We start from the raw sequence: 20,972 nt of genomic DNA on the forward strand, positions 1-20,972 counted from the left end.
CTCGTTTTTTCAGTTTTTTTTTTTCACTTTTTGTTCCAAAAAAACAGAAACGGACCATAAGTGCACCAAACAGAAGATTCCATTTTTTCGTTCCAATAGAACGAAAAAACTCCAGAAACGTTTTTTTAGAACGATACCAAACGGAGCCTAAGTAAATATAAGGTGAGTATAAGGGAGTGATAGTAACTATCCCAAAAACGAATTCTAGGTGGAGAACATGTAATGAGACCCAAAAAGAAATGTGTTTGGTATGCATTCTCGTTCATGAAAGTTAAAGAATGGGATCCATTTTGGAATTGCTATCTAGTCCATTGTGCGTATCGACTCAGAATGACAGTAGTTTGTTCCAAACGGATCCGACTCCTCTCTTGAACAAGAATACCACGTTGAGAGTCGTTAGATCAAAGCTTAGTCGTGTGTCAATTACCTAGATACCTATGGGCAAAACCTGAACAATCACCACTCACAAGTGAGCCGAATCCATTTCAAACAACATGGTCAAATGAATAGAGTTGATCTCATAGATGGTGTTTGGAAGAAAAGTCGTTGGAGAAGACCCACAACCTTTTCGTGGAATTCAAACTGAAATAAGAACCACGAAACGGAGGAACGGGACAGAACGACGGCTAACATGTAAACATCAGATTCCTTCACAGAGGGAGACAGAAAGATTAAAAACTAGTTTTGCATTTTGCTACAGAGACTTTTTATTGCTATTTTTCTGATAAGACTTTTGTTGCAACAGCTTACAGCTATAGCATCACTTTCATTTTGGCTTCTTTTCTTCTCCCCCTCTCCTCAAGACTGAGTTATGGTGCTGAGTATAAAGCTGGGTGAGTGTTTGTTGGTAACGTATGTATGGTATCAGATTGAAAAAAATGGAGTTTGGAAGAAGAGTTATGGTGGTCTGGACTTGGAGGCTGTTGTTGCTGTCATGGGCGGTGGTTTTAAGCATAGAAGTGCTAGCGGTGACGACTGAAGTTTTACCAACATGTGATTTTCCGGCGATCTACAACTTTGGTGACTTCAACTCCGATACTGGAGGTATATCAGCTGCGTTAGTCCCGATTGTTTCACCTAATGGCGAGAACTTCTTTGGCAAACCTTCGGGAAGGATCTGCAATGGCCGTCTCATTATAGACTTCATTGGTAAGAACTATAGCCACCGCCCAACCACCCACCATCTTCTTTCTTTCTTTCTTCAGCTAACTAACTGGTGGGTTCTGTTCAATCTTATCTGCAGCTGAGCATTTAGGTTTACCATATTTGAGCGCGTATCTGGATTCGGTGGGAAGCAACTACCGGCGTGGAGCGAATTTTGCGACAGGTGGATCAACCATTCGGCTGCAGAATGAAACCATATTAGTGGCATCCATAAGCCCTTTCTCCCTCGACTTCCAGGTCACTCAGTTCACCGAGTTCAAAGCACGTACTAGCGACCTCTACAATCGAGGTAACATAACATAGTGGTTGGTTCTTTCAGTTCAAAGTTCAAACAGTTACAGTGCATGTTTCTGAACTTTCTTTCACAGAGGAACAAATCTAAAAGTGATCTGGCAAAACTGCCGAGACCCAAGGACTTCTCCAAGGCCCTGTACACGCTGGACATCGGACAGAATGACCTCTCTGTTGGGTTCAGGACGATGAGCGACGCCCAGCTTCGAGCGACCATTCCTGACATTCTTGATAAGTTCTCAACAGCAGTTCAGGTAGGATTCTACCCTTAATCGTAATTCCAGTCTATGTCCCTTGAAATTTCAGATTTGGTGGTGCGATTTACATTGGGAAATTTTGAATTATAATCAAAGAGAAGATTAATTGATTGATTGATATGGTTGCAGCAACTATACCAACAAGGGGCGAGGACTTTCTGGGTACATAACACTGGACCCATCGGTTGCTTGCCCACGTCCGTGATGTACCTTGGTCCAACAAAGCCGGGACTTCTGGATGAGCGGGGGTGTCTCAAGTCTCACAACGACATGGCTGAGGAGTACAACTGGCAACTCTAGCAGAGAGTGATCAAACTCATGAAACAGCTCCCCCATGCGGCCTTGACCTATGTGGATATGTCATATGTATACCTCCAAATTCGCCCTCATCTCCAATGCCAAGGATCAAGGTTTGGACTTTCAGGCTTCTTTCATCACTAAAATCTGATCCGTACTCATCTCAATTTCTGGGCTTGCAGGGTTCGTTGATCCTCTGAAGATATGTTGTGGGTACAAGAAGGGAGGATATCATGTGTTTTGGGGGAAGAAGGGGAGCGTCAATGGTAGCGAGGTCTTGGTGCTTCTTGTAAGGACCCTTCACGCTACGTTAACTGGGACAGCGTTCACTATACTCAGGCAGCAAACCAGTTGATTGCAGACAATATTCTCGTTCGGTGGACTGTCCAACCCACCGGTTCCCCTCATTAGAGCATGTTACAGGGATACCAACACGTATTGATCACTGCTCAAAGGCTTTTATCGCCTCTATCAAAGCAGCAGACTTCTCCAGTAGCTTATGTGAGGGCATGGGGTTTCACATATGAACCGCTTGTTTAGTTATTGAATCATGGACAGCACAAGCAAGAAAACAAGAGGATTTCATTGATTACATTACAACTTTGATTCAAGCCAGTTCTCATTTTTGTTCTGCATTTTCTCTGTGGGGTTTGAAGAGGATAGTATAATGAAGATAAGAAAAAAGACTTAATTGAACCCATGCTTCGCTCTTAACGTATATAAAATCAGAAATTTCATTCTCTGAATCACTTGGGCTTCATAACTAGATTCTTCTATGACTCTACCCTCTTCCATCTTTGTGGCCAATGTTAATCACATAATTTTGAGATACTATGTCCTTGCAACATGATTACAAGCTTTGAATCAATCATTCTATTGCTTTTAGCTTCGGTGGTGAAAGATGTGGAGGAAGGAGTGAAATTACAGGCTTTGAATTCTTTCAATATACTTAATGATATGATTTTGATTTCAAATCAAATCTCTTAAAATATGCTACAAGACAATAAAAGGAAGATTTCACATTCTAGTAGAGGTGCCATTAGTTCACTTCTTACCCCATGGGGAAGATTCTATTCATACTTGTACCAGTGCCTGCAGCGGATCCAATCTCCCATAACCCTACCCTTAGCCCACCGCAATCATCGCCCTCAAACAGAAATCAAAACTAAAAAACAGAGGAACAGGACAGAATGGCCAAGTCTACAACCGTAGAGAAGGTGTGAGAGAGACAGAAAGTAGAAAGCTTTTGTAGTCTTGCATTTTTCTTAAGAAAGTCACTCTCCATGTGGGCACTGCTGAGTGGTGAACTTTGCTGGTTCAAAAAAAAAAAGAGCTTTGCAAAATTACTCTTTTGGCTATGTTTGATTGCCAAGCACCACATCTCACATTACTCGTAATAAAGAGCCTGCGGAATTATATCAACACCTAAGGGGTTGTTTGGTTCGATAAATCAAATAGTGTATATATCGGGTATGAATGTCAATCTTTTGATAGACATTCTTCTGAATTATGTTTCTTTCTGAAAAATTGTTTGGTTGCCTTGAGGTAGGGGTATCAATCAGTCGGTCTGACTCGGTTTCAGTCCAGGTTGAGTCGGTTTTGGTGTGGGAAAGCTGAAACCGAAACCGAACCAATAAGGAAATTTCGGTTTCGGTGCGGTTTGGTTTTGGTTTGTCTTCGGTTTCTTAAATCGATTAGTAATCGGGTTGGTTTTGATTTTTCGTCCAGTTTGGATTCGACTTTCCATACAAATGTATACAAAACTATGCAAATTTTGATTTTTTTTAATGAATTTTGAAGTGTTTCGGTTTCTTACCGGTTTGGTTTCAGTTTCGATCCGAGTTTTGAGCCGATTTCGGTTTGGTTTTGGGTTCATCTAATTTTCGGTGCGGTTCGATTTGGTTTTGGGTTGCAATACTCCAAACCGAACTGAACCAATAAGGCTTTGGTTCTGTTCGATTCGTGTTGTTATCGGTTTGGTCTGACCGATTTTACCGGTTCGATTTAGGAATTGACACCCCTACCTTGAGGCTAGTACATGTTTCTCGCGGGTTAAGATATTGGCTTCCATAGAGAACTTTTTTCCGCTTTCTCCTTTTATATTAAGTGGTAAAAATATTACTCAAATCTGAGTTTAAGTGTTGAGGTAAACTCAGATTTGAAATACATCTTTTGTAATATGGTCATTTATGGGAAGTAAGGTGCTCACTTATGAAGGTCAATCTAGTGAAACCAAACAGCTTCAAAAATTAAGAATTATCATTCTAAAGAATGTTATCCCGAAAATTTACTCAACCAAACACCCCCTAAAGCAGCCTTTTAGAAGCATTAAGTATTTTTGTAGTACACTTTAGTACTTTACCACTCTATATACTTGCAGATCGAACTTGGCTATACTATTTTTCTTCTAAGCATAATAAGTGAAGGGGGAAATCTTGATAGCAGAAAGGTGGGTGAGTGTCTGTTGTTGCCGTATGTATGGTATGAGGTTGAAAAAAATGGAGCTTGCAAAAAGAGTTATGGTTTTTGGGCTGCTGCTATCATGGGCGGTTTTAAGCATAGAAGTGCTGGCGGTGACGACTGAGGTTTTACCCTCATGTGATTTTCCGGCGGTCTACAACTTCGGTGACTCCAACTCCGATACTGGAGGTATATCAGCTGCGTTTCTCCCGATTACTTTACCATATGGCGAGACCTTCTTCCGCAAACCGTCGGGAAGGTCCTGCGATGGGCGTCTCGTTATAGACTTCATTGGTAAGAACTATAACCAGTTAACCACCGACCATCTTCTTTCTTCTTTCTTTCTTTAGCTAAACTGGTGGGTTTGTTTATCTGTAGCTGAGCATTTGGCTTTACCATACTTGAGCGCGTATCTGGATTCGGTGGGAAGCAACTACCGGCATGGAGCGAATTTCGCGACGGGTGGATCCACCATCCGGCAGCAGAATGAGAGCATATTCGTGGCAGGGATAAGCCCTTTCTCCCTCGACTTCCAGGTCGCCCAGTTTACCCAGTTCAAAGCACGCTCTATCAACCTCTACAATCAAGGTAACATAACAACAGAGTATAACATTGGTTGGTTTCTTTCAGTGACAAGTTCAAACAGTTACAATGCATGTTGCTGAACTTTCTTTCAGCGAGGAACAAATCTAGCAGTAGTGATCTGGCGAAACTGCCGATACCCAGTGACTTCTCCAAGGCTTTGTATACGCTGGACATTGGACAGAATGATCTCTCGGTGGGGTTCAGGACGATGAGCGACGCCCAGCTTCGAGCTACCATTCCTGACATTGTTGATAAGTTCTCTACAGCAGTTCAGGTAGAAATCTACCCTTGATTTTAATTCCAGTCCATGTCCCTTGGAATTTCAAATTTCAAATTTCAAATTTCAAATTTGGTGGTGTGGTTTACATTGGGAAATTTTGAATTTTAATCAAAGGGGAAGGTTTATGGATTGAAATGGTTGCAGCAACTGTACCAACAAGGGGCGAGGACGTTCTGGGTACATAACACAGGACCCATCGGTTGCTTGCCCACGTTCATGTTTTACCTTGGTACACCAAAGCCTGGAGTTCTGGATCAGCATGGGTGTCTCAAGTCTCACAACGACATGGCTGAGGAGTTCAACAGGCAACTCAAGGACAGAGTGATCAAACTCAGGAAACAACTCCCCCGTGCGGCCTTGACATATGTCGATATTTATACAGCCAAATCAAAACTTATCTCCAATGCCAGTGATCAAGGTTTGCAGGGCATCATAATAGAGCAATGTTGAATTAATTTCTTCAGGTGTTGAAAAATGTAGTGAGTGAAACCATTAATTTGATGGGTTTTTGCAGGGTTCGTTGCTCCTCTGAAGGTATGTTGTGGGTACCATGAAGGATGGAATCATGTGTGGTGTGGAACGAAGGGGAAAATTAATAATGGTAGCGAGGTCTATGGTGCTTCTTGTAAGAACCCTTTAAGCTACATTATGTGGGATGGAGTTCACTACTCTGAGGCAGCAAACAAGTGGATTGCAGGCAATATTCTCTTTGGTGGACTGACCGACCCACCGGTTCCTCTCCTTAGAGCATGTTACAGGGATACTAACATGTAGCGATCACTGCCCAAATGCCCCAAATGTATCGATCTTATCGGCTTTCTATCAAAGCAGCAGACTAGCTTATTATTATATTATTAGCTCTATAACCTGTAGCTGAACTAATAGATCAATTGGAAGACATTATATATGCGTTTTTGTCCAGTTTTTCTTATGTGAACTGATCTGAAGGGGCACAGATGTTCCAGGAGATTCTCTCTCTCTCTCTCTCTCTCTCTCTCTCTCTCTCTCTCCATTGAACTTGACTGGTTTCTGTGCAAGAAGAGCAATTTCCTTGATCTCTATAACAATGCCCCTTTTTTTTCTGATAACGAGAGACCTTTCCCCTATCCCAAGCACATGTTGAGGTGAAAACCGAGCTTTATTCTCCTTTCTTTATTGTCTGATAGAGTCACGTCATCGGTAACCCTATTCTCACATCATTTCACAATCCCCCACGCCTCCTCGTTAGTCGTAAAAGCGTAAGCCTTTTATTTATTTGTTTATTTTTTCTTTTGGTAAATTCCCCCAGAAAATAAGACTTACATTGCAGGCAATGAAAGCATCACTCTATGTTCTACTTTTCTTCTTTCTTCCCTGCCATGAGAAATCTATCCTAAATCCAGAGTCTTTCAATGGCTGAGAAATCCATCCCAGATCCACATGTACTAAGAGAGGAAGTACCATCCAATTAATGGACATTCACTAGTGGAACCCCATCTATGCCACTTTTAGTAACTGATGATGTGGAAAATGTCATTGATGGGACTCTATGGTCATGAATCATGATATATATTTTTTAAAATAGACCCACTCATTGCCTTTTGAAATTACATTTTGATTGTTTTTTTGATCAGTCAACTCTATTTTAGGGCGATCTAAACGAAAAATAATCTTTTATTTTTCTCATCTTTGTTTTTTCTTATTTTGCTATTTGTAGAAAGCAACACATGGACAACTTTAAGATTAATACACCGGATGTAATAATTCTCACCCAATCTTGATTATTGATCTTCTTATTGTCCACGTGTTGCGTTCTGCAGGTAACAAAATAAGAAAAAACATAAATGAGAAAAAGAGAGGATTTTGATCCTTGAGAAGATGTTTGTTTCACAAACACACCCCCAATATGTAAAGCAATTGGTAATGAATTCAAGTCAATAAATGGTAGGCCACCTCAGCCCTACACGTCATATCCTATCCCTGATGGATAAGGAACAATTATTCTAAATCACAAATTCCCATTCTTGATCAACTCCTAAATCCAACAATAATTACAAAAAAAGAATTAATTTTTTTTTTCCTTTTTAAGTAGATCTAAGGCAATTTTTGGGAAGGATAAAAACGAGTAAAAGATCCGGACCTTCTATATCCCACTTCGAAGTTGCCTTCCTTGACCTTGCCAACTCAGAACAAAATCTTTACAGATAAGTACTACTTCTACTACTAACGCATATTTCTGAAGCCATTGTTAATGGGGAAGATTACGTTTACATGGCAAAGAGCGTTAAGAGACATAACCCAACCATGTGACTCAGCCACGATATCTCCAACTTCTATTATTATTAATCGGATTTGGATCCTCCGTGGTGCAATTGAGCATCTAGTACGCATCTACATGCCAGCGTTTCTGATCGCTGAATGCACGCCAGCCGTCGTATTGCACCATAGAGAAATTCAATCTTATCCTTCTTTTAGGCTTACTAAAGCTTTTTTTACTCTCATCTCCTTTAGTATATAATTCTACAATTTCTCCTTCTTTACCATCCCTACTACTACCACTACTTCTACCTTCTTTCTTTCTCACAAAATCACACCTTCACTCACTCTGCTTGCTTTTGCTGCTGCTTCTCTACTTCAGTACTTCTCCAGTAGTTTTTTGTATTTTTTTTCCCTATTTTTTTCATGGGTTGTGATCTTTTACGACCTGTTGTTGTTCTAAGTGCTTTATTTTCAGTAATCACATCTTTCCCAAGTTTGGTTTTGTCTTTGACCCCATCATCTCCATGTGAGTTCCCAGCGATCTTCAACTTTGGTGACTCTAATTCCGACACCGGTGGCCTCTCTGCGGCATTTGGACAAGCTCCTCCACCTAATGGAGAGACCTATTTCCATTCTCCAGCCGGTAGATACTCCGATGGCCGTCTTATAATCGATTTCATAGGTACCTCTATCTCTCTCTCTCTCCCTCTCTCTCTCTCTCTCTCTCTCTCTCTCTCTCTCTCTCTTATACATACTGCATTCTATTAACTTTTACTGTGTCACTATGAATTATAGAGTTATTCTTGACTGTTATGATTATTGTTGAATAGTAAACGCTCTAATATATAATATTGAGAAATGAGAAGTGAAATGTTTTAGGGACGGTGGGTAGTGGGTAGCAATGTCTATGATCATTATTATAGAAAAAATATATGATGGTGATGTATCCTTGGCTAACCACTGGTTTTGGGTATTTAGTCCCTTAAACCTACAATTTGCAGGCAAATAGTGATAGCCAACCAGACATGCTTGCAGGTCTCTGTTCAAGGGAGGAAAACAATTCTCTTTGGACTGCGTTTGGTTAACTATTGGGATGAAATAATGGATTATTTTTAGTGTTGTTCTCAGACATATTTTCTGAATATCTCTGAATGCCTACTGTGTCATTTGGGTTCAGTTCCACTGCTCACCACAACATGATGGAGGTGACTTTTTTTTTTTTTTTTTTTTTTTTTTTTGTGGGGGGGTGGGGGTGGTGGAGCATAGACAGTACATGGCTATGAATCCACATTTTTCCATTTCTGAGCATCGCCCAAGGCATTTGGGCATGATATAATTTCATTCCAGTTGACAACCAAGAAACCCTCTTTATCTTTATTCTGATGAACAGATAAACCCTTGATCCCAACTGTTTGCAGAACATTTTTTTTTCTTTTTCTTCCCCGTAAAATTTTGAATTTGATTTGAATTTGACAAAGACAAATCTTATGAAGATTGGAGCTTTATGGCACAGTAGTCTACAGACAATCATGTGTGAGGACAGTCTGGTCGGCTGCCTATGGTTAAATAAGTTGGCCCCATTTTTTTTTTTTTTTCTTTTTTTGTTGTTTTATGGATTTCCACCGACTTTCTCTTGGCCAAACATGCTTGATCTTTTATGCTTATCTTTTTGAATAAATATTATATTTGCAAACCTCTTCATAAAGGCAATCCAACCTTTTACCCATACAGCAAACACAAGAAGAAAAAAAAAATTCTACCTAAAAAGTGGATGAGAAGAATCTTACCTGAAAAATAATAAAAAAATCAAATTATTACTGTACTATATACAATATGAATTTTTAAAATACCCATGAAAAGTAATCTTTAAAGCCATTTTATGCCGGGAAAGTAGAGGAGTGACAGTGTTTCAGGAGTCAGGATTGGATCGGAATCAGCCGAGGCAGATCCCAGTTCCAGCCAATGCAGATCGGTCAATCCATACCGGATTCCTAAGGTTAGGGTATATTTTGGTCGATTCTGGTCAATTCCTGACTGATCCAGATCGATTTCAAGCCGGATCTTGATTCTGTACCAAAAAAAAAAAAGTGACAATTTTGTTTTGCAATTCACATCTAGATGTATCCTTGAGAACTGAGGTAGTCAATATCTTCTAAGAAGGAAGGAAGTGTGTGTGTGTGTTTCTTTCATTGGAAAGATCTTTCACCAAAAGAATGTCAATCTTAAGTAATAATACAACTCCTAATATTTATAGAATCAATGAACACAAATTTATGCAGATCTTTATTTTGGCAGCTAAGAGCTTTGGACTTCCTTATCTCAATGCCTACCTTGATTCAGTGGGCTCCAACTTCACTCATGGAGCCAATTTTGCCACTGCTGGATCAACAATTAGGCCTCAAAATACAACTCTCTCTCAAAGTGGGTTCAGTCCTATCTCCTTAAATGTTCAATTCTATCAGTTCAATGATTTTCATCACAGATCTCAAGTGGCTCGTACAAAAGGTAATTCTACTAACATTACTTCCATCATATATTATCATATGAACTCTTTGGAAAAATGCAGTTTCTTGTAAGTTTTATCTTATAGAAAATTCCCATATTTGTGTAGGTGTTGTTTGGCAGGAATTAATGCCCAAGGAGGAGGATTTCTCTAGTGCCCTGTACACATTTGACATCGGTCAGAACGATCTAACAGCCGGGTACTTCCTTAACATGTCGACTGATCAAGTCAAGGCATATGTCCCTGATTTACTGAATCAGTTCACTACTATTATTAAGGTGAGTAGCCTTACTAGTATTCCCTTTTGTGCTTATTTTAGAATTTTCTCATCCCAGTAATTGATAGCTTAGACATACTTGCTGTCCTGTGTGTGAAAGCAGAATATAAATGGGCAAGGAGGGAGATCATTCTGGATACACAACACAGGCCCTGTTGGCTGCCTTGCTTATGTTCTGGATAGGCTGCTAATCACAGCAGGACAAGTGGACAAAGCTGGGTGTGCCAGTCCCTTCAATGAGGTGGCTCAATACTTCAACCAGAGATTAAAAGAGGCCATAGCTCAACTCAGGAAAGATCTTCCATTGGCTGCCATCACCTATGTTGATGTTTATTCTCTTAAGTACTCCCTCTTCAGCCAGGCCTCCAAGCATGGTAAGGGTTCTTATAACCAATATTTCCAGATTGGTTCCTCTTGTAAGAGTGCCTACTCTACTACTGTGCCTGCTCTGGTTAGATGTCTTACAAGTTTCAAAAAAAAAAAATTGCAGGATTTGAACAACCACTTGTAGCTTGCTGTGGGCATGGAGGGAAGTACAACTACAACAGACACATGGGGTGTGGATCAAAGGTCACCAAGGATGGAAAACAGATTCTAGTGGGGAAATCCTGCAAGGATCCATCGGTTCGGATTATCTGGGATGGAGTACACTTCACCGAGGCTGCTAACAAATGGATCTTCGATAGGATTGTTGATGGATCATATTCTGACCCACCCATCCCATTGAAAATGGCTTGTCATCGACCTTCTACCAACTGATCTTATTCCTCTTCTTTCCGGCAAATAATGTTTCATCAATGTACAACTTTTGGATCAAAAGGAAGGAAATATTTCAGACTTTTATTCCAAGGGATTAAAATGTTGGTAAATAAAATTGCATTTTGCTGTGACTACTGCTCCAGTCTCCCTTCTCCTCCTCGCCCACCAAGAGCTACTTAAACCTAAATTTGGCGACACAATGAGCTACTCCATTCGCAGTGCTACTAACATGAACTTAAGGGGTAGTTCAGCTGGTGAGGAACAACACTTCATAATTAAGAGGTCATGAGTTCAATTGTAAAGCAAAGCCCGTATATCAAAGATTTAAAAATGGGAACGGATGAGCCTCAGTTGATCCTGGTCTCAACTGATCTGGATTGGACTAATCCTAATTGAATTGATAGTCCCTATCATCTATTGATCCACTGGATGGCCCACGCTGATCTAGATTCCAATTGATATGATTACAAAAGTTTCCCTTTTAGATTTGAAAATTTTCACTTCTTCCCTTCCATTTCCTTTCAATTTCCCCTTTAATCAAATGGAGTTAATAAAATTGTTTCCATATCTTGATTTTCAGCACAACATGCAGGATCATAGGTCTCTTTCATTTGACATTGATCAGAAATAGATAATGGATTCTCTCAAGAAATACAAATTTTGAATTCTAAGAAGTGAGGAACTTGAGGCTGGTATCAATTATCGAGAGTAGACCAAATTCCCTGAGTGAGGAGGAAGAACACTGATATTTGGACTCAGCAATCAGCATTGATGTGATGCATAGTGAGAAACCAATCTTTCACCCACCGATCCACCAACCAACAACCCCAATTTGTCCAACAGGAAAAGAAAAACAAGCAAATTAACATATATTTTACTTGTCTTTCAGTTAGGTGTTTAGTCACTACAGATTCTAGGGTCACATTTAAGTTTGTCTAAATAAGATTAGAGTGTTAACCCCACTAATCAACCAGATCACGACTGTTTAAGCAGTTAAAATTGTGTCACCACAAGGGTGGGAGAGGAGTTATCATTTGTAACAGCAAAATATTGCCCCTTTCTCCTAGCAAGCGACATTGGATGCTCCTTTACCAAATAAATTAAAAAAAATTTAAAAATTAGGCGCACCAAGGACCAGAGAGCGTTTGTCACTTTCAATGAAAATGTTTCCCTTTTAGGTTTAAAAATTTTCACTTCTCCTCAATATGTTGACATTCTTCTCTAATACAAGGTTTTGAAAAGTGGAATCCGGATCAACTAGTGCTGATTCTGATCTGAATCTATCAGAACCAACTCAAAACGGAGCAAAATCAGTAAAATCAATCCATTCGATCTAAAATTCTGAATTAACCAATTTTATAACTTAAATTCTTAAAATAATATACAAAAATCCTCCACAGAGACAATGAATGACATTGAATATCCACGAATTGAAATACATGTCTAAATTCTCCTAACCTTTAAATCTTCACTGTCACTCACCGCAGAAGATTTGACTCCTGCACCTGATTCAATTGCCTATGCCACTTTGTTAACCCTTTTTTTAAAACTAAAATATATATATATATAGAGAGAGAGAGAGAGAGACTTTCAAGCTTCTCGCTTATAATATAATAGTGTAGAGAGAGAAAAAAAGAAACAATACAATGGCGATTGGCGAAGAGGGTCGTGGAACGGTAGAAGAGAGAATATTGCTATAGATTGCGGACGGAAAGAGTCGTGAAACTTTCAAGCTTCTCGCTATAGATTGGGAATTATTGGCATCGAAGTAAATCCAATCTGACCTGGATACTCATCACTCTCATCTCCATCGAATCACAACCAGCTGTAACTAACTTCCAACCCCCTCCATGGTGGCCCCCACCAGTCCACCACCCCATGTGATGGCCACCTTAACCCCATCCCCACCTCCCTTTCTCTCTCTTGAAGCAGAATCCGAGAGAACCCACTAGCCAAGCCCAGTTGCCTCTTCAACTCAGTTTTCTTTTCTGAAGGAGGTGATGTACAAGATAATGATGGTAGGGAAAAGATAATCTCACCTGTCATAGTAAATTCACTCATTCCACCTTCCAAGCATAGAGAAATAAGCAAAACCCAAATGACCCACTTGGATTATCTCCCTCTAACGAGCTTGAACTCGCCATCAGAAATGATGACAATGGAGTTGATGTCAATGACGCCGTCGTCGTCGGCGGCGATGATGATATCGATGTTGATGATGAGGATGTGGATATTAATATCGGCCTGAATATGAACAGTGCATGGCGTAGACCAGGACTAAACAGCCAGTCATGGACATCCCAATACACTTCCACTCTAAATTTACTCATGGATATAGATTCATTACCTCTGAATTTCCATTGGAGGTGCTTCACATGAATGGCCAAGTGCCCATCTATCTTTATCTCCATTTCTGGATCAAGCCCACCATTAGAACTATGCTGGTTCAAGTTATTGCATTCTATGGAAATCTCATGAAACCTGCCTTTCTCATGGAACTTGACCCTTGTAGAGAATTTCTTCTTGGCAAATATATGTTCTTTCCTTGAAACCAAAATGGGTTCTATCAGCGCTGGCCGGGACCTTGTCTTTCTGTAAGCATCCTTCTTTAGGTCACCAAGCAACAACACGACTTCTTCTTCACAGACGACGGCGACATAGTAATCCGACTGCGGCTCTGTTTTTCCGTCGAATTTGGCAATCTTTAGATCCCAGAAGACGTCGACAGCCTTGCCTTCCACAATGAAGCGCTTGGTACCATGTTTCCTCCAGAAGTACCATGGCTTCATCTCGACCTTGCAATTGTAGTGGCTCTCACCCTCCGGCCCTTCCACCGAGACGGAGAGGCCATGGAGCAGTAGATTCTTACACCATGTGATGGTGATAAGACAGCACTGACCGGCAATCTTTGTTCTGTAGACGGACACGAACACACTCTGGCCTGACCTGCTCACGGCGGCCGGATCATCAGTCGACTTCTCTCCAGATGAAAAGCAAGCATGAATCCCAATTGGGTCTTGCATTTCCCAATTACTTGAAAAATCAATCAGATCAATCAAAGATGTGTCCCGAACAGCAGAGAAAAGTGGATTGCTGATTCAATCGAATAAGAAACAGACAGAAAGTTAAGAAAGAACCCACCTGGGAAAGACGAATTACTAGCACTGAAAAACTTTCATGAGATATCTCTGTATCTCAACCCCAAGATCTACTCCCAGATCCTGCCAGGGGTGCTGCTCTTGAGCTTGACAGATAAGGAAAATGATCTGTATCAAATATTCCAATCTCCAAACTGGCAATTAGAAGGCAATGGCTGGGAGTGAAACTGTGGGAAGAACAAACACTTTTTTAAATGTTGATATATATTCAATTAATCTGAAAGCCTTGTAGGCTTCTGAAACTGAGGTTTATTAATTATCTCTTTTTCCCCTTTTTTTCTTTCTTTAATAAAACCACTTTTCGGATCCGAGGTGGTTTCCCTTCTGTAATAGTTTTCATCTCCACTAAAATATCTTTTGTCCACTAAAGGTGAAAAGTAAAAAGGACAAAACCCTTTTCACCAGATATGAAGTTTAGGTTTCTAGAGTTCTTGGAGGTGGACTATGTAATGGGTTTTTTTTTGGTAAGGACTATGTAATGGTGGAGTGGGGTAAAAGGAGCGTAGTCAAATTAGAAAGCTTGGCTTTTCTAATGTGGGGTTTCCTCTGCCCCTTTCTGTTTACTTCCCCTTAAATAATTTTGGCAAGTAAGGTTTGTAGTTTCCACGTTTCCAACTCTGTAGAAATGTTAAAAGAAAAGTATTGATGAAGCAGGAATCTAGGAGTGAGAGTTGCAGAAAAGTCTGAGGAATCTGTGGTGGCAGTTGCAGATTTGGTCGAACTTGAGTGTCTTATTCTTCTCTGCATTTGAGTTGGGAGAGTATTTCAAATCCGCAGAGAATTCAAAGGACCCCTCCACACAGTAATGCTTGATGAGAAGAGGAGTTTCAATTCAGTTAATGAAAGATCAGTTCTAGTCCATTCAATAAGGGATTCACAAACCTACTTTATCTTACTTCATAATTACCATCTAAAGAAATATAATGCCAGCAAATATATATGTACAGAAAAATACAGTAAGCGAGATAGGTTATTTTTATTACTTTCCTAATAATGAATTATCGTTCTCTGAATGTCTTTACCAAAAAAAATCAGTCTCTGAATGTTAATGAAAATTATGCAGAAGTTGTTCAATGATCTGACAGCAATTTGCTTGATTAAAAAAAAAAAAAGATTGGGACGTAACGGGGAGAGATTCTGGTATCCTTGGAATGACAATTACAGATTCCATTATAATTTTACATTTACGGGTGATGATGCACAATGAAAAAATAGAGCATTGCCTCTGAAGTCCCATTATGTTTCGAAAAGTCAAAAGAACTGAATTATAAATGGTCTTCTCAGCTCTGGCATTGGAATTTCATCAGATTGATGATCATCACAGTGACATCATCCAAACTTCCTCTGCTCACAGCAAGGTTCACAAGCTCCTTACAAGCTGCCTTGAGCCCACTGGAATTTCTCTGCTGATGGTTGTTGTTTTCTTGATTTTGCAGATGAATCTTCACTTTATGTTGTTTGATCAATGAAATTCTTTGTAACTTTGATGATGGACTCAGGTTCTCACCATTAGGCACATTTTCATCTTTCCTAAGATTATTTTTCTTATATCTGCCACTTTCTTTACTTTGAGATTGAATCTTCACTTTCTGTTGCTTGACCAGCGAAATCCTACGAGCTTTGGATGGAGGACTTAAATTCTCACAACCAAACTCATCATCTTCTTTCCAAAGGTTATCAGTTGGTCTCTGCTTGTTTGCAGCCAAACAGCTGCGTGTTATAGTGTCAACAGCTTCCTGACCACTCACCTAAGGAGAAGAAAAGGCAAAACAGCCTACTTAAAACTCCCAGTCAAATAGATAACAAAATCTTCAATCAATCACAATAAAATATCTCCTAAACCACACGACCTGAATATGTAATGGAAATTGGATCCTATTTTTATTTGAGCAACAGGTCCCCCAACCGCCCACACAACACAGATAGGTATTGCAAAGGAGAAAAGAGAATAAGAGAATAGCTCAATTCAAATCATCTAGACATATCCCCAACTACTTAGAGTCAGGCTGCTACATGGATCCTTTTTTCGCATTCCACCACACTGAAGTCCATATCTGTTGTTCATACTCACGGAAAAAGGAAAAGAAACAAAAGCAAAATATAGAGGAAAACATTATAGCTATGATATTTAGTCCCCTAATGGCTTCTTGGGAAAGAGAGTTAAGTGTATCTTGACTCAAGAAAGTTGACGATAAGTACTATTCAAGCCAAGTTTTGGTTTTGGGAGAGGGTCTTGGGGTCAAGTCTTAATGCTATTGCAGAATACATTTCAATCTGGCCAAATAAATCTCCCCATTATACAAAAGCAAGTCTATAATCTGCATCATAATATACTCACAAGTCATATCTATCACCAATTATGGTCACTAAAACGAACATCCGGAAACCATAGATTTGGGATCAGCAGAAGATACAACAGCACCCACTTTAGGCCCACCATTCCAGAAAAAATACCAGTTGATCAGGTAACTACGCTCATCTGTTCACGAAGCCACTTTTCTGGAATTCTTACTAGTTATTGAGCATCTAAAAGGTGATGTTTTCTAGGGTCAGATTCATCTAAGGAGGTATATTCTTTTACTGGCGAGAATCCTTACTGGGTACTTGTTTGTTTTTTCAAAATCCCCACTATATGCAAGTGACCTGAGTTTAGCATTGTACTGAAATTATGGCATGGACCAAAATTTAGCTCAACTTGTCAACAGGAGATAATAGTGCAAGAATAAGTGCCACAGATTGCACCAACTGGATGGTGATAGTTGTCATAATCCCACAGCTAACTTTTTTGGCCAATATATAGAAAATAAACAAATCTGATCTTGCCACAAACATTGGTGCCAATAAACTTATCCAATAATGGATGCAATCAACAAAGAAGTAAGCAACAATTGGATGGTGCAATTTGTCATGATCCCACGCTAACTAAGAATGTTGACCCTTACTTGGAACCAAGATATAGAAAACAAAAAAAAATTTGATGGCCAATGGATGCAATCAACAGATAAGTGTCAAGATTGCTATTGTAAGGAGTAAAGACAGGAACATACCAATCATAAAAAACAAGCCACATGATAAGCATTTGACAAATGATAAATTTTTCCACAGTTGAAAAGCATGCGAAGAAAATAACCTTTTGCGTGTACATCAAGGCTTTAACATATCAAGAATGCTCCACGATAAGAGCATTTTACTTCGTACTAACCTTTTCCCACAGTCCATCTGTGGCCAGGACAAGAAACTCCATATCTGGAGTCAAATGCAGGGTCTTTGTGACAGGCTCGGCTATTACCCAGTCCTTCAAATGAACATCTCCAATGCTTCTAGAAACAGAAAGTATCCCGTGGACTCTCCAAGCTCCTCTGTGGATCTCTACATATCCTCCCTATTATAACAGTGAAAAGAATTCAGTCACTCCCAAGTATCTCATAATTAGTCATGCTATTGCTTTGTTTCACTACATAAAAACAACAGTAGCAATATACACCTTGTCTTCGATTCTGTTCCGCTCATCCTCCTGTCCAGCTCTGTGGTCTTTAGTGAGGACTTCAGCCATGCCATCTCTACAAAGGACTGCCCTACAATCTCCCAGGTTTGAAATAAAAATATCGTCCCCTTCAATCAGCGCAGTCACACAGCAGGTGCCGCTGCCTAAACCCTATGGTTATTCCACGAGTTTAATTTAACATTCCCAAAGCATAAAAAATGAAGACACAACTGAAGGAAACATAGCAAGAAAATAGTTGAATTTAAGCTCTGTCAATGCACCCTTTTTCAATTTATCTTTTCTTTTGTTTGTACAAGAAATCCAATTGAAAGAGCATCATACTAAATACTAAATAATTACAAGACTAAATCTAAACGGAGTACAAATTTATAAGGTCTATACCTTTAAATTAAGGATTGCTAACATTATAAACAATAGAGCATCCACGTGGGTAGTTTTTGCAAACTGGCTATAATTACATAGATCAATCTAATAAGAAAAATAACATATTATGGTAGTTTTTGCAAACTGGCCATAATTAGATAGATCAATCTAATAAGAAAAATAACATATTATAGATCATTGCGATCAATAATTTAGAGTCAACTGAAAAGGTAACATGATTCCATGTTAAAATATCCATTGAATGTGGAGCTAGCTTTCCAATCCATTGCCATAGGATATAGGTTCAAGCAAACATACATCATCACCTTGTTTCCCCTTCCCTCCAAAAAAAGAAAAAAAAAAAATCATCCATGCATAGTGAATAGAAAAAGGCCTTGGTTATACAAGCTGCTTAACGGTTATCTTGTTAACAATTTGCATTGATGGAATCTCACAAAGAATTGAGGGAAAATTTTTTAGTCTCATAAACAACATAACTCTAGGTAAACCATCTCTACCTTCAATCATATGCCACAAAATGACCTTGAATGGAATTTTGTTTCACTTTTTCCCCACCCTGAAGCAGGCAGTCAATTTCACGGTTAGATGCATTCTACAGTTGTCACTCTTATGTCCATCAACTGGTGGACATTCATAACAGCCCAGAGTTCACGACTAATGGATCAACCAATTGCATTATGGATGGGGACAATTAGATATGTTTACCAACTTATACCAACTTATATGGGATTTTTAGCCAGTATGTTGTTTTCATGGTGTGTACTCATAATTTTATAGATGTCCTTTTGACCTAATCATTTGAAACTTTGGTTTGCTTATATGTATAACCATATTCATATACATATTTCACATTCAAGTCTTTGTGAATTAAAAATCAAATTATATCACATTTGTAACAAACAAACAGAAAAAACAAAATGTTTTCATGCCACAACCATCTTCATATTCAGTATTTAGGGGATGGTAATCAAATCCCCAGGGTAATAACCAGCACAAATGGCATTCACCAGTAAGATTGGAACAATTAGATTAATACAGGTTAGAGTTCCTCCCTGTAAGGAAATGCTTCATGGCCTGAAGATCAAATCCTCTAGTCTCTATGGGCTGCTACTGTGTACAACAAATATGTAACAAATTTCTGCAAACTACACCTAGCAGCAGGTAATAGCTTTTCTTCAATAACAACCCAAAGAAGTAGTACCAAGAAGGAAATCTGGAAAAGAGAGTTATTTGTACCAATACTTGAAGTGAACAGAGGAGAACATTTTTCAGAAGGAAAATTTTACTTGCAAAAATAACGAGAACTAATGTCGGAGCCAGTCATCCCATGAGAAGAAAAAAAAGCTTTCTTGGTCTTAACAGTTAATTTTTGGAAACCTTGCACTTATATATTGATGGCTCCTCATCACAGGCCGAAGAAAATATACAATCGTCATTGGAAATAAGCAATCAGTGGCATAAATTACCTGTTTCAAGAAGTCTTTGTCCGTCTTGAGATATGCAGCTTTGATTGCGTCTTCCTTGTGCATACACCCACTACACTTATCCAGCATTTCGAGTATATTTCTGTGTAAATTCTCCGCAGCAAATTCTGCTGCCTTTGTACCTCCGTGACCATCGTAAACCCCGAAAAAACCCTGCATTCCACAATCAACATCTTTATCTTATTTCCATGCACAGTTTTAGCATAATCCTTTCTTTTTCCCAAAATATAATGTCAGGATAGAGACATGGAGTGTAGAAAAGTAAAAAAAATATGAAGTTGTTTTACCTTCCTAGAGTCCCCATGTAAGGCAGAAACAATCTTGTGGGTGTCTTCCATCACCTTTTTCTTCCCTTTCATGGAGGAAACCCCAACTTCGCCCCCATCAAATCCCAGAGGTTGGTCTCCGATCGTCTTATCCTTGAATAAGACCTCGTCTGTCTGTATTTCCCGCAAGACCTGAGGAATTTCAATATTGGGTGGTCGTTTTCTCTTCAAGGATAAACACAAAGATGTAGTTGATGAAGTAACAGTGGTAGCAAAAGACGAAGGAGAAGAAGGTCGTACGTCACTGTTCTTGACATCTGCTAATATTGACGAATCTCTTTCTTTCGAATAACGAAATTGAGCAACAACTGGATTTCCCAATGGCATCTGGGAATCCTCTGTAGCTACTGAAATGCTAGGCATTCTGAGATAAATTTCAGAGGACTACACAGACTCTCCAACGGCTAGAAGCGAAGATGGGAATGAAGTAAGAAAGGGACCTTACTCTCCAACGGCTAGAAGCGAAGATGGGAATGAAGTAAGAAAGGGACCTTAAAAAGGGAAAGATGGAGTAGTGGAGACTGGAGAGTGGAGCGTCAGAGAGAGAGATAGAGAGAAAGACTCAACAGAGATTTATCATGGCGAGCCGTTAGGGTTCTGAGTCAAATGTTTGAAGAAGGTGTGAGGAGGGAAATAAATCAAAAAAAATAAAGAGAAAGAAAAGACAACAGCAGAAACTATAAAGAGGCTGAGATGGACCGTTGTACGATTATTGCCGTTGGTGACAACGATAACTATTTGTTGTATTATTTTATACAAGTTTAACTACCACCACTCACCCCCTCCCCCCAAAAAAAAACTATTTTATACAAGTTGGGGTTGGAGGGGTAGTCACATCCTTTGTAGCAACAAGTGAGGTGTGGTGAGCATCAGATAGTTGAGAGCATCTGGATATGTGCCCCAAGGAGTTCCTAGTCACCCGATACTCACTGCACCGATGTAGTAATTATAGACGATTTTCACACTTGGAATGAGTGGACATGGTGCTTTATGACACAAGGTGA

General features: G+C 39.5%; 3 protein-coding genes and 1 pseudogene across 3 annotated transcripts; 3 read left to right on the top strand and 1 right to left on the bottom strand.

Moving 5' to 3' along the window:
• Positions 1-632: 632 nt before the first annotated feature.
• Positions 633-2,705, top strand: LOC122075172 (annotated as a pseudogene).
• A 1,699-nt stretch (positions 2,706-4,404) lies between these two features.
• LOC122075171 (GDSL esterase/lipase At5g14450-like) lies at positions 4,405-6,255 on the top strand. Its single transcript, XM_042640101.1, has 5 exons — positions 4,405-4,763; positions 4,848-5,057; positions 5,147-5,328; positions 5,479-5,752; positions 5,849-6,255. Exons 1-5 carry the CDS (start codon positions 4,484-4,486, stop codon positions 6,106-6,108), a joined length of 1,206 nt encoding a protein of 401 aa, XP_042496035.1. The 5' UTR covers positions 4,405-4,483; the 3' UTR covers positions 6,109-6,255.
• Positions 6,256-7,578: 1,323 nt separating this feature from the next.
• LOC122075521 (GDSL esterase/lipase At3g26430-like) lies at positions 7,579-11,245 on the top strand. The gene is made up of 5 exons (XM_042640578.1): positions 7,579-8,254; positions 9,868-10,077; positions 10,184-10,353; positions 10,456-10,726; positions 10,843-11,245. The coding sequence occupies exons 1-5, from the start codon at positions 7,996-7,998 to the stop codon at positions 11,109-11,111; spliced, it is 1,179 nt and encodes a 392-aa protein (XP_042496512.1). The 5' UTR covers positions 7,579-7,995; the 3' UTR covers positions 11,112-11,245.
• A 1,451-nt stretch (positions 11,246-12,696) lies between these two features.
• On the bottom strand, positions 12,697-20,624 carry LOC122075951 (probable protein phosphatase 2C 14). Its single transcript, XM_042641183.1, has 7 exons — positions 20,460-20,624; positions 19,930-20,408; positions 19,625-19,795; positions 17,754-17,924; positions 17,472-17,651; positions 15,559-16,017; positions 12,697-14,116 (listed from the first exon to the last, which is right to left on the bottom strand). Exons 2-7 carry the CDS (start codon positions 20,329-20,331, stop codon positions 13,169-13,171), a joined length of 2,331 nt encoding a protein of 776 aa, XP_042497117.1. The 5' UTR covers positions 20,332-20,408; positions 20,460-20,624; the 3' UTR covers positions 12,697-13,168.
• Positions 20,625-20,972: the final 348 nt, after the last annotated feature.

This window comes from Macadamia integrifolia, chromosome 4 (genome assembly GCF_013358625.1).
Source record: "Macadamia integrifolia cultivar HAES 741 chromosome 4, SCU_Mint_v3, whole genome shotgun sequence".
Lineage (NCBI taxonomy): Eukaryota > Viridiplantae > Streptophyta > Magnoliopsida > Proteales > Proteaceae > Macadamia > Macadamia integrifolia.